This window comes from Nicotiana sylvestris, chromosome 11, assembly GCF_000393655.2.
Source record: "Nicotiana sylvestris chromosome 11, ASM39365v2, whole genome shotgun sequence".
Classification (NCBI taxonomy): domain Eukaryota; kingdom Viridiplantae; phylum Streptophyta; class Magnoliopsida; order Solanales; family Solanaceae; genus Nicotiana; species Nicotiana sylvestris.
Genome location: NC_091067.1, coordinates 84,441,013 through 84,457,117, shown reverse-complemented (window position 1 = coordinate 84,457,117; position 16,105 = coordinate 84,441,013). Strand labels below are relative to the sequence as shown.

The 16,105-nt window shown below is 36.9% G+C and overlaps 1 protein-coding gene and 1 long non-coding RNA gene across 5 annotated transcripts; both read right to left on the bottom strand.

Moving 5' to 3' along the window:
• Positions 1–9,907: 9,907 nt before the first annotated feature.
• LOC104240775 (uncharacterized) lies at positions 9,908–11,737 on the bottom strand. Of its 4 annotated transcripts, none has more exons than XR_714533.2 (6): positions 11,414–11,736; positions 11,021–11,076; positions 10,823–10,952; positions 10,434–10,565; positions 10,269–10,314; positions 9,908–10,185 (listed from the first exon to the last, which is right to left on the bottom strand). It is a non-coding gene; the product is annotated as an uncharacterized lncRNA (long non-coding RNA). The 4 variants fall into 4 exon arrangements; XR_011403674.1 differs by having other exon boundaries at positions 11,427–11,735; XR_714531.2 differs by having other exon boundaries at positions 10,823–11,076; positions 11,414–11,737.
• A 502-nt stretch (positions 11,738–12,239) lies between these two features.
• On the bottom strand, positions 12,240–15,451 carry LOC104240776 (protein PLANT CADMIUM RESISTANCE 2-like). The gene is made up of 4 exons (XM_009795662.2): positions 15,045–15,451; positions 14,855–14,926; positions 12,984–13,196; positions 12,240–12,459 (listed from the first exon to the last, which is right to left on the bottom strand). The coding sequence occupies exons 1-4, from the start codon at positions 15,223–15,225 to the stop codon at positions 12,383–12,385; spliced, it is 543 nt and encodes a 180-aa protein (XP_009793964.1). The 5' UTR covers positions 15,226–15,451; the 3' UTR covers positions 12,240–12,382.
• Positions 15,452–16,105: the final 654 nt, after the last annotated feature.

Below are 16,105 nucleotides of genomic sequence, written 5' to 3'. Positions count from 1 at the left end.
CTCATAATGCCCGTACCGCGTGCGAAAATCTATCTTAGGGACATAGGATGCCTTAATCCTCAACTGATGGTAGCCAGATCTAAAATCAATCTTCGAAAATACCCTGGCACCCTGAAGCTGATCAAATAAATCATCAATCCTTGGCAATGGATACTTGTTCTTAATGGTGACCTTGTTCAACTGCCGATAGTCTATCCACATCCTTATTGACCCATCCTTGTTCTAAACAAACAACACCAGCGCAACCTAGGAGCAGACACTAGGTCTAATAAAGCCCTTATCAAGCAGTTCTTACAACTGTTCTTTCAATTCTTTCAACTCTGGCAGGGCCATACGATATAGCGGAATAGAAATGGGCTGAGTGCCCGGAGCCAAATCAATATAAAAGTCAATATCCCTGTCGGGTGGCATCCTGAGCAGGTCTGAAGGAAATACCTCAGGAAACTCCTGAACAACTGGCATAGAATCCATAGAAGGAACCTCAGCACTAGAATCGCGGACATAAGCTAAATAAGCCAGACACCCCTTCTAGACTATACGCCAAGCCATCATATAAGAGATAACCCTACTGGTAGAATGACCAGGGGTCCCTCTCCACTCCAATCAAGGAAACCCTGGCAATGCTAAGGTCACGGTCTTGGCTTGACAATCCAATGTGGCATTATAAGGTGACAGCCAATCCATCCCCAAAATAACATCAAAGTCAACCATATCCAGAAGTAGGATATCTACACTAGTCTCAAAAGCCCTAATAACAACCACACATGAACGATAGACATGATCTACCATAATAGAATCACCCATCGGTGTAGACACATATACATGAGCACTCAAAGAATCATGAGGTACAACCAAATATGAAGCAAAATAAGAAGACACATAGGAGTATGTAGACCCTGAATCAAACAGAACTGAAGCATCTTTACTACAAACCAGAACAGTTCCTATGATAACTGCATCAGAGGACTCAGCCTCAGGCCTGGCTGGAAAAGCATAACATCAAGGCTGGGGCCCACCACTCTGTATTACATCCCTGGGACGGCTTCCTTCTGGCTGGCATCCACCTCTAGCGGCCTGACCTCTACCTCTAACACCTCGACCTCCACCTCTAGCTGCCTGACCCCTACCTCTAGCTGGCTGAGCGGGCGGTGGAACACCCAATGCCGGAACCATGGCACAAGAACCCTGATGCTAAGAACTGCTCGAGCCTCGTGGGAAAAATCTAGAAATTTGCCTCGTATCGCCACAAATATAATAAGACTTCAGCTATTAAGACTGTTGACCCTGAAATTGACCCTGACGGCCTGACTAACCACCCTGAAAACACTGGAGTGGGGGTGCACTGATAGGAGCTAGTGGTTCACTGTAGGGTAGTTGATCAGAATACTACATATGAGAACCACGTCCACCTGGAGCACTGTGAGAAGCCTGAAATGCTGAATGAAATGTCCTGGGAGGATGGCCTCGACCAAAAGAATCCCTGCCTCCAGACGAGGCACCACTGAATCTGCCAGAATGACGAGGCCTCTTGTCAGACCCCTGACCGCTCCCCTGAGGTAGAACCATCTCAACCCGCTTGGCCACATTGGCCGCATCCTGAAAAGAAATCTCGCTCCCTATATCCTTAGCCATCTGCAATCTAATAGGCTGAGCGAGTCCCTCAATAAACCTTCTTACCCTATAACTCTCGGTGGGGAGTATCAGAAGAGCATGATGAGCCAAATCAATAAACCTCGTCTCGTACTGGGTGACAGTCATAGAACCCTATTGAAGACGCTCGAACCGTTTGCGGTATTCCTCTCTGAGTGACGGGAAGGAACTTCTCGAGAAATATCTGCAAAAACTTGTCCCAAGTGAGAGCTGGTGACCCAGCTGGTCTGGCCCAACAATAATCTCTCCAATTTCTTGGCAGAACCTGATAGATGGAAAGTAGCAAAGTCGACCCCATTGGTCTCCACTATCCCCATATTACGTATAACCTCATGATAGTTGTCCAAATAGTCTTGGGAATCCTCTGAAGATGTACCGCCAAAGGTAGTAGTGAAAAGATTTGTGAGCCTGTACAATCTCTACAAAGCATCTAAAGACATAGCTGATCCATCACCAATCTGAGCTATAACACCCGGTGGAACTACCCCAACTAGCTAAGCTGTTGAAGTCTGAAAATAGGGAGCCATCTGCTCCGGAGTATGAGTAGCAGGAGTTTGTGCTCCTCCCCCAGCCTAAGAGATGGCTGGTGCTATAGGAAGTATGTCTGCCTGAGTGGCACTCTCCATAAGGCCCACTAGACGGACCAGAGCATCCTGGAGTACCAGGTTAGCGATTAACCCCTCTAGAACCTAAATTGGGCCCGCTGGAATGGTCTGGGCCGGAACCTCATCATCAAACTCTACCTGAGGCTCCGCCGTTGGTGCTGCTACTTTGGGTTGAGCTCTGCTCCTACCTCGGTCTCGTCCTATGTCCCTCGTAGGAGTTGCCGCTGGGGGCTCGGGCTGCTGAACAGCCGATGAAGCGGTACTTGTTATCGCCATCTGTGAAAGAATAGAGTAGAAGTTCAATTAGCATTGAGAAATCAAACCGCACGACAGAGATGAATAGAAGTGAAACTGTTCCTACCTCTATAGCCTCTGGGGGATAAACACAGAAGCTCTCACCAAATCATGTAAAGAGGTGTAAGTATTATAATAGAAGTTCAAGTTGTGGATGTGAATTATACCTATGTGGAAGGGAGGTCACGAAAGAGATAGAAGGTGGAATGAGAGACTTTAAGGTAAGTAAGGTAAATTTGAACAACATACGAGATACTCAAATGCAAAAGGTTGTGAATAGTCCATACAACTGATAAAAGTCTAGAAGCGCGGGGATTCATTATCCAAGATTGATAGTGGCATCGTCAGTAGCATATCTTACTGCCTATGGTTTCTAGGTACCGAGAGATCTGGTCAAGAGAGTAAAAAAGAGTTAGAGACGATGTGATGTCTCGCTTGATGTTCCAAAATCACACAAGGAAATCTATGGTGCAAGCAAGTTGAAGGAAGGTTGCGAGTAGTATAAATAGACATGTATAGGTCGCAAGCTAAAGTATGGTAAAGCGACAGGTTTTAGGAAGACATGAGTAAGGACAACAAAGGGCAAGTAAGAAGGTGACGAGAAATGGATAAGTCCTCGGAATTAAACCCAGGAAAACAAAAGAGCTGATGGTTTCTGTAAATTATAGAAAGCTCAGTATAGTCTGAAAGAACTCAAATGAGTCTAAGACTAGTAACATTTAGAAGAGATGGAATGATGCCCTGGTAATAGAATAAGGATGTAGTTGTCATAAATAAGGGATGATGTTTGGGCCTTTGATTGAGTAATTATTTGAAAAAATGGAGATTTCATGAATTGTACAGGATTGACACACCCATGTAAGGTGAATCACATTGGGATGCTATGAAAAACAGTTATGGAAATTACTCCAGATGTTCCTCGATGCAACATGGGCCATAGTGATTACATAAGAAGTTTTAAGTTATCAGTGGTAAATTGTAGATCAATATTTAGGTGAATCAACAATGAATGGAAAAAAGTCACAAAGTATAAGATGAGATTAGGTCGTCGTTCTTAAGATGAACAGTAATGAGGAAGCATTAAAGGACTTAGATTTATGCATATAAGATAAGCAACGAGAAAAACCTGGAGTTTGGTGGCAGGCCTCAGCAATTACAGTATGACATACCTAGATGTGGTAAAGTCATATGTATGGATAACTTGGTCTATGAAGTAAGGTATATAAATATTCATAGGTTCATCAAAGTACCGAATGAAGAACTTCAGTATACCTATAGATGTCTAGAGGGACATCTTGTCAAGCTCTGTATATGTTTACAAGGTGAGGCCTAGAGATTGGGTAAAAACTTGAGGAAAAATCTAGAGGGAAGATTCGTATAGGTGCACATACAAAGAAAAAGGTGGTACAGGCTGCATAATGAAGGATTTCGACTACAAGTCGTGGTGTGAGAAAGAGGCTTAAAGGAGGAATGCCCTGGCCTTTAGATTTGTTCACAAAGCAGTTGGCTAGATGGCAAGGATAATATTTAAATATTTGTAAGAGCTATGGGGTATGAGACTAATAAGCGCATCAGTCAACATTCGAGGACAAATGTTCCAAAGGGGGAATGATGTTACACCCCATGTTTTCGTACTTCAAAGTACGTCGTAAGTTAATTGATGTAAGCTCAGAAATGAAATCATCTTTGAAAAATTTATAAAGTAAGTTAATCATGTTACCGTGGAAGTTAATAATATTTAAGATCATGAATAACAAGTACCAATATGGTTGGAAGGCTTAGAATCTAAACGAATTGAAGGAGATAAGTTTTGTCGAAAGTCGACAAGTTTGATGTTACACCCTGTGCATCCTAAGGTGACGTATAATGAATATGAGACTTGTTAATCATGATTTAATGAGCTTAAAGTCATAATATGGCTATATATGATGTTTGGACATAAAATATAAAGTTTGGGAAAAAATGGATTTAACTTACGGAAAAATCGAGTTAAGATTTGCCTTATAACGAGCTGTTTTGAGAAATTAAATTCGCACGCTTTATGGTGTCACTTTGGGACATAAATCATACCAAAATAAAGGTATTGGAACATATTTTCCAATGGTCCAAACAATTTATCATACGTCATCGGGATAGAGAAATATGGATTTTTAACCTAGGGTCACCAAGTCATGTTGCCACACTTCGGAGAAACTGGCAGGTTTACAGGCCAAGTTGCGGCGCAGTTTTCTTCAAATATATTGAGATTTACATGGAGATATTTATATGAAATTAAATCTCTATGTGTCTAGTTTCCAAATCTGCAAACCGTTTGTCAATACAATATCGGAGTAGAGAGATATAAGTGTCCGAAATGGCACTGCTCAAGCTGCCAAGCATGCAACTTACCCACTTGCTAGGAAAATTGAGGCGGTGGGCTTATAAGTTGTCTTTATCCATTATATTTCGTCAATATCTAGAGATTAACTACTGCAAAACATTCTCAAACTCTCCAAGAACTTGTCCAAGGTTCCAAGAACTAAACTTAAGAGAAATCAACACAAATCCTCATCAAATGTGTTAAAGACTACAGGAGAATACTTCTATGATATTGTGGTGTGATTGATGGCTATTGTGAGCTAAGTTGAGATGGAGTTTTGAGTTGTAGCTTCTGTCCAAGATGCAAGAAGTTGTGTTGAGCAATAAGGAAGAGATCATACAGGTATATTAAGGCTATCCCTTCTTTCCTTTTGGCATGATCCATACGATACAAACGAAACGAGTAAATGCACAACTTCCATAAATGACTCTATTCATAGAAATATTAGAGGTGCCTATGTTCTTGAATTCCCAAATGTCTTATTATTCTATCGCATGTTCATAGGTCTCAAAAATACGTAAGTTGATAAAGTTGTTTCATGATATTAATCAGAGGTATAATGGTCTTATGACGTTCCGAGAGATTTTATTGACATACTTCTCATGCGTCGCATTCATTTATACATGTACATTGACTCATAACCAGACGACGTTATATACGCATATATATGTATATGGGATATGGGAAAAGGTTACAGCGTTATATACGCACCACCACCTGATCAGCTGGTATACGTTGATGATTTGTCCACAGTTGCCGAGATGATATGATGGGATGCCCTTAGAGTCTTGATGATATTATAGACACATGTACCTATGCACGACATGACATTCATATGCATATGTATGAAACTATAAGTATTTCATGATTTACAAAGTTATCCACACTTACAGGTTGAGTTATTTACTCTATATTTCTTCCATGTGTGTTATGTACTTATTTATGTGCCTTACATACTCGGTACATTATTCGTACTGACGTCCCTTTTTCCTGGGGATGCTGCGTTTCATGCCCGAAGCGATAGATATACCAAGTACCCTCCAAGTAGGTTATCAGCTCAGCGGAAGATGTTGGTGCGCTCCATTTGCTTCGGAGTTGCTTGTTTGGTTAGTATGATTTAGACGTGTATTGTTTGGTATGGAGGGACTCTGTCCCGACCTTTATGAAAATTATGTATTCTTAGAGGCTTGTAGACAGATGTCATGTACGTAAAAGATTGTATGGCCTTATTGGCCTATGTTCAGTACACGAGTGGTTATTTTGGTCTTATAAGCCTGTACTTCATATGTATAAGTTTGTATTCCCTCATGCTTTACTCCAATTTATTTATCTATAATAGAATGATATGAAAGATACGTTACATTGATACTCAGTTGAGTAAGGTACCGGGTGCCTGTCACGGCCCATTGGTTTGGATCGTGACATCACCACACCAATACGTCTTACTAATAACTAACAAGTAGAAAATAGGGCAAACAATACCTAATCCCTGAAGCTAAGGTTAGCCACAACACTTACCTAGATTCCACGGCCAAACTCAAGCCTCAAATACCGTTTTCTCCTTAGTTTCCACTTCCAATCTGCCCGAATCTATTCATCATTAACTTATTAACATTAATTGAAGCCAAAGAAATCAATTCAAATGAAAAATTATAGATTTCCCACCATTCTTTCCAAAAAGTCAAAACCCGACCCCGGGCTCGCTTGGTCAAAAATCAAAGTTCAGACCAAAACCCGATTACCCATTCACCCTCGAGCCCGGATATGCAATTAATTTTGGAATTCGGCCCCAAATTGAGGTCTAAATTCCCAAATTTGTAAAATTCCCAATTCTCCCAAAATCCCTAATTTCTACCCTTAAAGAACAAGATTTTAGGTTGAAAGTTGATGAAATACAAATGGGTAATTGATAGAAAATGGTTTAGAATCACTTACCAACACTTTGGGGAAAAAACTGTCTTTTGAAAATCGCCCCTAGGCCGTTTAGCTTTTGAAAATTTGAAACAATGACCTAAGTCCCTATTTGGGATAGTTTATGAACTGGGTGACAGTGTTCATCGCATTCGCGAGGACACTGTCGCGTTCGCGAAGAGCTGCCTTGCTAGGCTTACACGATTGCGAAACCCCCATCACGTTCGCGAAGGCTTTACCCCCTTGGCCTTCGCGTTCGCGAGCCCATGCTCGCGTTCACGTAGAAGGAAGTCTGACCCTTCCCCCAGGTCCCTAATGCTTTGCGTTCGCAATGTGCCGGTCGTGTTTGTGAAGGGTAAAGCCCCAATCACTCCGCGTTCGCGAACAGGCCTTCGTGTTCGCGAAAAAGAAAAATTCAGCCGACCAGCCCTCCCTTCGCGTTCGCGAGAGTAGCTTCGCGAACGTGAAGAAGGACACACCAGAATAGCTACTGCAGCAAAAATACCAGATTTTCTAAGTCTACAACATCTGTAGCCTATCCAAAACTCACCCGAGCTCTCGAGCCTCCAAAACAAACAATCATACAAGTCTAAAAATATCATACGGACTTGCTCGCGCGATCACTTTGCCAAAATAAACCTAGAACTATGAATTTAGCATCAAAATCAATGAAAATCTGAAAAACTCTTAACGTTTCTATTTCCACAACCGAGGGTCCAAATCACGTCATATAAACTCCGTTTCTTACCAAATTTCACAAATGTAACTTAAATACAGTATCAAACTTGCACCGGGCTCTGAAACCAAAATACGGGCCCGATACCATCAAAATGAATTATTGTTAAATTTCTAAAAACCATTATATTTCCAGTTAAACAATTTTCTTCAAAAATTCATTTCTCGGTCTAGGAACCTTGACTCGGGCATACGCCCAAGTCCCATATTTTTCTACGGACCCTCCGGGACCGTCAAATCATGGGTCCGGGTCCGTTTACCCATAATATTGATCGAAGTCAGCTTAATTCAATTTTAAGGGCAAAATTAGCATTTTCCTCAAATTTTCACATAAAGGCACTTTCTGTAAGCGTGCCCTGACTGCGCACGCAAATCGAGTAGAAAGAGAATGAGGTCTTGAAGGCCTCGAAACCCCTAATTGGGTTCTAAAACACGAGATGACCCTTTTGGGTCATCACATGTTTTGACAGGTTTCGGCATCAGTTGTAGAAGTTTGAAGTTTTAAAGTTTATTAAGCTTAAATTGGGATGTGATTCGTGTTTTTAGCGTTATTTGATGTGATTTGAAGGCTAGACTATGTTCGTATCGTGTTTGAGGATTCCGGGGGCCTCGTATGGATTTCGGGTGGTTAACGAACTACAATTGGACTTGTGAGAATTGCTGAAGCATTACAGCTTCTGGTGTCATCGCTGACAATTGTTTGCTTGTCTTGGTAAACTTGGCCTACTTCAATAACATTTGAGGAATGTTCTCTTATGATGATACTTTCATATTCCACAATTTCTGGAGATGTTGGCCTATCAATCAACTTCACTGTTCCTGATACTTCTCCAATTGTGTTACAATTGCTTGACAATTGTACTACGTTAGACATACGACAATGAGATGAACCTGCACTCAATTAAAAGAATCTTCAATTCAGACCTCTGTATATTTATATATTATGTATTTAACAGAATACTTGAAGAGATATAACAGTTGTACTACAATTGTTATGTAGTATTATTGTAGATAAGTTGTAGAAAAATTGTAGAACACGTGAAATTATATTCTACATTATTTCTGCATTGGAAATAATGTAGATATAATGTAGATAAGTTGCAAAAAATTGTAAAACACGTGAAATTGACAAAATATTAGCACTAAAAAAATATAGCAAACCTGCAATTGTGCTCGAATTTGAGATACTGCATCCCATATCAAAATCACGCACTGTTATACACAGCGGATACATTCCTAAGTTTTTGTTTTCCCTTTTCTTCTCCATATATACTTGAACTCCCATATCGTCCCGAATTTCCATTGGAGGAGAATTGCAGTTGACAGTGTATTTGATTTCAATAATTTTTGCGGAGGTATAGATCATTAGATGCTCTGCAATTGCGGAGTGCAATTGACTATAATTTGAATATTCATTGACTACAATTCCATCAACATCAAAGTTTTTATATCTCCCAACGCTATACCGGTGACCATTTAGCTGAAGCATAATCACTAATTTTGACATTATGTCGCGAATTTCAATACAATTATAGCTAATTGTTTGCAATTTGTTTTTCAAAACCTTCGATTATGGAAAACCAGAGGAAAGAGAGAAAACCAGAGAATAATTTGATTATCAGAGAAATCAGCATTATAGCAGGAATCTACAAATACAATGGCTTGATTAAGTTGCGATGATTGCGTCGGTAAAATCTCCGAAGAGATATACGCAATCCCAAAAATTCCGTGTCTAAATAAGGAAGACTACAACTGAAAGGATTCTAGTTTAAACAAATGTATATATTTTATAGGTAAAAGTTGTTTAGGTCGGATAAATTACTAAACATGAATATTTTTTATAATAAAATTTGAAAAAGTATATGAAAACGAAAAAATCCCTTAATTAAACTAGCTATCAAAGATACAGAGAGTTAATACCGGAGTTTCAATCATTTCCCACCCAAATTTTGGGCTTGACATGCCTACACCTAGCAACAAAATAGTGAGAGCGTAAGTACCTTAAGGATAAAGAGGAATACTCACTACAAGAAATATGACATACGACGACATTTAATAAATGTCGGTATAAGTAACATAAATGTCACAAAATCATTTACTGACATTTATTTTACACTTAAATCAAATGTCGGAACGTTCAATGTCGTTTTTTTTCTGACACTTAGATTAATGTCGGCAAATAATTTGTGACATTTAGTGACGGCATTTATTCAATGTCACTAATTTGGGTACTTAACCTATCTTGTTTGCGACATATATATAAATGTCGTTTAATTATTTATAGTTTCTGACTTATAATGTGAATGTGAAAATAATTATATTAGTCATAGCTAAAGATTAAATGAAAGACATATTTATATTAAAGAAAATAATAGATTAACAATAATTTATTCACAATAACATCCATTCCTATTTCAATACTTTCCAGTACACTACAAAGAATTTGAACCAACTATAAGTTACTTCAACATACAATTAAATAACTTTTCCCTTAAACGTCCAAAACAATCTACGCTGGTCATAGCTTTAATATCGTCCTTCTGATGAAAAAGCTTTAGTTTCCATGTTTTCCCCAAGTCAACCATTCCTTTACATTAGTTGCTCTCGCTTTCTTTTAAAGTATTCCAAGAACTGAAATCAAAAAAGGAAAGAATCATCACCAAACTTGTTTAGGAAATTACTACTAAGTAGCAAAAATAACAACGTGATTATACCTCGTAAGATATGTTGAAAATGTATATAAAGTCATGCGGCTACCTTCTGCAAGAGCAACGTGATTAAAAACCAATTCAACATTAGAATCTCAAAAGCAATGTATCAATTTGGCATTATAAGCTTATGCAAAAGATAACTCCACTAACAAAGATGGAATTACATACAAATGTAGGAAGTGTTTGACAGATGATATCCCCTTCTCAGCCAGCTGTTTAGGTGACAAAACATCTTTGGCAATCTTTTCCTAACTTCCAAATTTCAATGTCCCAAGAATGGTGGACAGTGCTTTCTATAAGCTAAAGCAAAGAGAAATAACATGAAAATATTAGTGTGGTGCGGAAGAGGAACTAACAATCTCTAGTATCATTGTAAAGGCTTGCTAAATCCTTCTTTGCTCTTCAATTCGTCAGAATGATATATAGATCAATTTCAGTCCCAACATTAATGGCAATGTTCCTTATCCAACTTGAATTGTCGATAAAGTTGATATCTTAAGATACCTTACACCATCTACTATCTAAATTATCAAACACATAATCATAATGGCCTTTACCTTTTCCCTCACGAACAAGTATCCACAAGCTTCTTTTCCAATCCAATCTGCCGTGTTGTTTGGATTAGAGTCACCATCAAGCACAACCAAACAACTCTTAACAGAAGATAAGTGACTGTATGTTCATATCCTGTTGGAAATAGCATCACGCAATGTAGTAGTGAAAAGGATAGCCCTATAATTTAGTAACTCATTTACCTTTTGCATCGACTAGTGCATCAGTATGCCATATGTGGTTAATGGATTTCAGGGTTCTGCAATAGTAAGAACAAATTGAACACCCAAACAATGTCAATAATCTAATCCTCTAAGGCATTCACTCAAACAGTTGGTAGGAATGGAATAGAACGAAGATATGAGAAAAGATTGCAACCCTGTTAAAGGCATTTAACTGGAAATTCAATCCAATGAACAAAATAGAACATAAATCACAAATGAATAACCCTAACCTGAACCTTAATAAAATGAACCAAAAGTCTGAGAATTATCAGTAGTAGAATCTAAATACTAGAGAATAGATTAAATATGACGCTCCACCAAATGCCTAAATTTTGGTAAACTTCTGTCACGTTTAGAGTTCTAGACACCAACCTGGTCATCTCACCTTTCGATTTTCTGCGTCACGCTGGGATTGGCTTATTCGCTAACCGATCGCAACTCCAAACTTCAAGAGATTGATAGTGCCAGATAGATATACGAAGTTAGTTCAACAGAAAATTAGTAGTAGGCGGCTACGGTTTCACGGGGACCTTGACAATTTTGTGAATATAAAACATTGGCATCGTGATTTGGGGGTTGAGGATGGGAAGAGATTGGTAGGGTTTCAGTAGACAGGCCTTCCTTAATGTTTTTAGTTTCAATTTGTAACGATTAAAAATTAAAAAGTAGGAAAATTTCCTTCATTAGCGTAAATGTCAGTAAATACTCATGAATATGTGACATTTTTACTTAAAATGTCTCAACAGTTCTGTCATTTCTTATTAAATGTCACTCATTTTACGATATTTCTTAAAAAATGTCACAAAATTGGTCTTTTTCTGACATTTATTATATATGTCATTAATTAAATATTGTCGTAGCTATGATTTCCTGTAGTGACTATAACAGTCCCAGTCGTTCTTCAATTCCTGCAATAATATTTTCTTTTCCAATAGCAGCTCCTTTTGATTGTTGTTATTACGTTTGCAATTATTGATTATTCTTATTACGTACTTTTTAATTGCGAATTCTTGAAACAATTTCTTCGTGCAGTGAGAAAAATGTTAGGTCAACTAATAGCTACAATACCACCCGGGAAAGTTATTGTTCATCCACACCAAAAGATAGGTAGTAGTACAAATCTTACAAGTATTCAGTAAAGAAGATTATCATAGAAAGTGAAAAAGAATATAAAAGACATAAGGAAAAAGAAGAACAGTAAAGAAAATATTCATATTATACATCACTCGACAACCAATATTACATCTTGGAACTAATATCCTCCCCCAATAAGTAAAAGAAAAACGACAAAAAGAGAGCATTAATATATCACACTGAACAAGTCAAAAGGAAGCTATCCATTTATCGAGTCATTCCTCCTTGAACTACCGGAGCCATCCCCATTCCTTTGTTTTGGTTCTCCATATTTGCCTGCCAACCTGTATGTTGTCAAACAAGAACGACAAGTATCTCATCAATTTTAGATATTAATAAGAAGATACAGTAGTTGTTTGACTGAATGCGTTGTTTCAGAAAAGAAAAAAAAGGAAAATTGTTTTTGATACACATACCAAAAGTATATTCTTAAAACATATAGTCTTAAACTTACCGTGATATTTCTATGAATATATGAACAAGCTAAGCCACTACATGTAAAGGGAGAAGTTTAAATTAAAAAAATAATTGAAATATGATGCCATTCTTTTTTTAACATGAAGATATAGTGGTCGTTTCACGGCCGCCTACAAAGTATAAGAAAGAAATGAAATAGATTTTTGACAAATTCACCAAAAGTATATCCTTAAAATATATTATCTTAAAGATATTATGATATTTCTATGGATATAAGAACATGTCACTAAAGAATTGAAAATATATGCCATTCCTTTTTTGAAGAAAGTAAAAAGAAGAAAAAGTCAAATAAAATGAAATACAGATTTTGCTTTGGTGGAGGAATATTTACCAATAGACATGTCAAAGCCACGGTGTTTAAGCTCACGGTACTCTTGACACAAAGCACAGCATTCACAGCAGAAATGAAGCATACAGTCTCCACAACTGCTCTCTGGCAACATGTATTGTTTCCTCATCTTTGTGCGATAGAAGCATGAATAGATGCATCCACACCCTGTTAATGCTTCTATTAGGAAATAAATAGCTCCACTTGCCCCACAAGCTGCAACCAACACCATCACAATTAGTCGCGGAGTCAGAGTTTAATAAGGGGAGTCGAAATATAAAAAGTAAATACTCTCTCTGTTCCACTTTACGTGAACCTATTTCTTTTTTGGTCGGTTTAAAAAAGAATGACCCATTTTTAAATTTGGTAACAATTTAGCTTAAACTTACAATTTTACCCTTAATGAAAAGCTTTTAGAACCCCACAAATATTTTTGGCCCCTTCTTGACTTTGTTTAGGATCACAAATTCCAAAAGTTTCATTTTTTCTTAAACTTCATCCCCAGTCAAAGAGGTTCACATAAATTGGAACGGAGGGAGTACACGATGAAGTTAAGAGAATTAGAGGTCGTTTGGTAGAGTGTGCTAGAGAAAATAATGCATGCATTAGCTTTGTGTATTAGTAATGCTTTGTTTGATACACTTTTTTAACCTATGTATAACTAATACAAGCATTAGTTATATTAGTTATACACTCTATTTGGTATTATCTTATGTATAGCTGATGCATAGAAAATCATGACATTAGCTATACAAAGGCTATTAATGCATGCAGTAGCATAGTTAAAGACAAAATTATCCTTAAAGTGCCTTAAGTTATAGAATATGGAGGGCATTTTGGTAAACAATTAAATTTCTTAAAAATTATGCAATGCATTTTAATTTTTAATACCACACCAAACAATGCATAAGAAATATTCCCTGTATAACTAATGTTTGCATTACTAACTCATGCATTACTAATGTACCTTATTTAGCATTATTCTTATACGCCCTATCAAACGACCCCTTAGTGTATAGTCTCTCCGTTTTATATTAGATGAGGTACTTTACTTTTTAGTCTGTTCCAAAACAAATGACACATTTCTAAATTTAGAAATAATTCAACTTTAAACTCTTTCATTTTACTCATTTACCCTTAATGAGAAGTTTTTATAGCTACACAAATGTCATGGCCCCACAAACTTTTTACCCCTTAAGCTTTTAAGATCACAAGTTTCAAAAGTCTTGTTCTTTTTTCTTAAACTCCGTGTCGAGTCAAACTATTTAATCTAAAATGAAAAGGATGGGGTAATTTTTATCTATTTACATAGGAAATTTTTTCAGTTAAGAGATGTCAATTGATTGACAGCCCATGGACAAGGATAGCTCCCCCACTAGACAGCATCATTTTTGTCAGAAAAACAAAAAGAAAAGCAGAAGAAGATATCATACTCAATTATTTATTCTTTTGGTTTATTTTTCTTCTATTTTTTTCTACCAAAGTTTTCATTCTTTTTCGCATCATTCCCTAGAATTGAAGAGCTCACTTCAATCTATTTTGTTAATCCATGATATATGAAGTAAGGTTAAATATTTAACGAATTTTAGTGCTATATATACAGTAAAAGAGATAAATGCTAGCGAAGCACATAAAAACTTTTATATTGTACTATAATTTAGAAGCATTTACTTTATATGAAACACACATATTTTTCGTGGCCTTGTTATGCAGATATGTTTCGTATTACAGTGCATAGAACTTTAGTATAATCCGTCAGGTAACTTTGAAATTAATAATAATGACAAATGATAAATTCATATTGCCCATTTTTGGGGGAAAAACGACAAACAAAATAACTGTTACTCCTAGTGGTTTAATTTACTGTTGCTTACAAGTTGTTCCTTTGTCGACGATCTCTGCAATCTGTCCAAATGTAATACAGGGACACCAGCAAGTTATGCAACCTGGAAAAAATAATCAGAAACTTAGGAAAAGAATTCCAATAATAACATCATCATCATACATGGAAAAAAATCACGCAAATATGCAAAAAAAAAAAAAAAAATGAGAAAAACAACGTACAGTTAGAGACATCGGAGAAACAGTCACAGAGTCCAGTGGACCAAGTTCCAGGATTATGATTAGCTTGAAACTGAGGAGCATAGCTCGCTGCTGCCACAGGGATTCCAGTTGTCGGCTTTTCGCCGTAATCAGGCAGTGGAGATTTTGAAACATAATCATAACTTGGAGCTGAGGGATTCATAACTTAAAAAAACTTGAATGTTTTTTGAATATTCTTAAAACTTAAGATAGCAACGAGAGGAAAATGAAAGACGAAAAATACTGTGTAGTTGTGAAATATGCGAATTATCGTTCAGATTTTGGAAGTATTTATATTTAGAATATAATGCAAGTACTATGAATGAGGCGTCAAGGGAGACTTGGTCTGAGTCAACAGTCACCAAATGAATTACTTAGAAATTTTCTTTAGCGTGTTAATTGTGCACTTGTTTTTTGGTTTTTCTGAGCAACTTGCTTGAGCCTACAGATTTGACAGTTTTAAATGCAGCCACGCCACCTAATATTACATATATGAAGATAACGTCATAACATAATTTGAAGTTAACAATTTCAAACTTCCCTATTTTCCTATCAACCCAAATTTTATAAAGAATTAGTACTATAGTTTTCTGTTGAAGGATTCTATTAGCTAGACAATCGTTAGGTAAACTACGTAGGTTATAATTTCTAACCTAGATAGTTTGAAATTTCAGTATTAGCCATTCAACAAAAGCTCAAAATTAAATTGTGACATCTACCTTTAAAATTTCTGTTATTTTCTCAACAGTACTAGTAAATTCAATTTGCATGAGATAAAAAAATTATGAAAAATAAGAAAAGAAAAAAAAAACTTGGAAATAACTAGGAGAAAAGTTCCTATAAATTGTGTAAGGTCTCCCTTGAGGACTGCGTTAATTTGTAGAAACTTCCTATGTTTTTTGTTGAGTTAAGGAAATTTACAAAATTTTCCATGATGAAACTAGTTATTATCGTTCTATTAGAAAAGTTTGGCTCTTACACATTTAGTGTATATCTAAAATTATTTAAAGAAAAACCTAAAAATTGAAGTAAAAAATAACGAC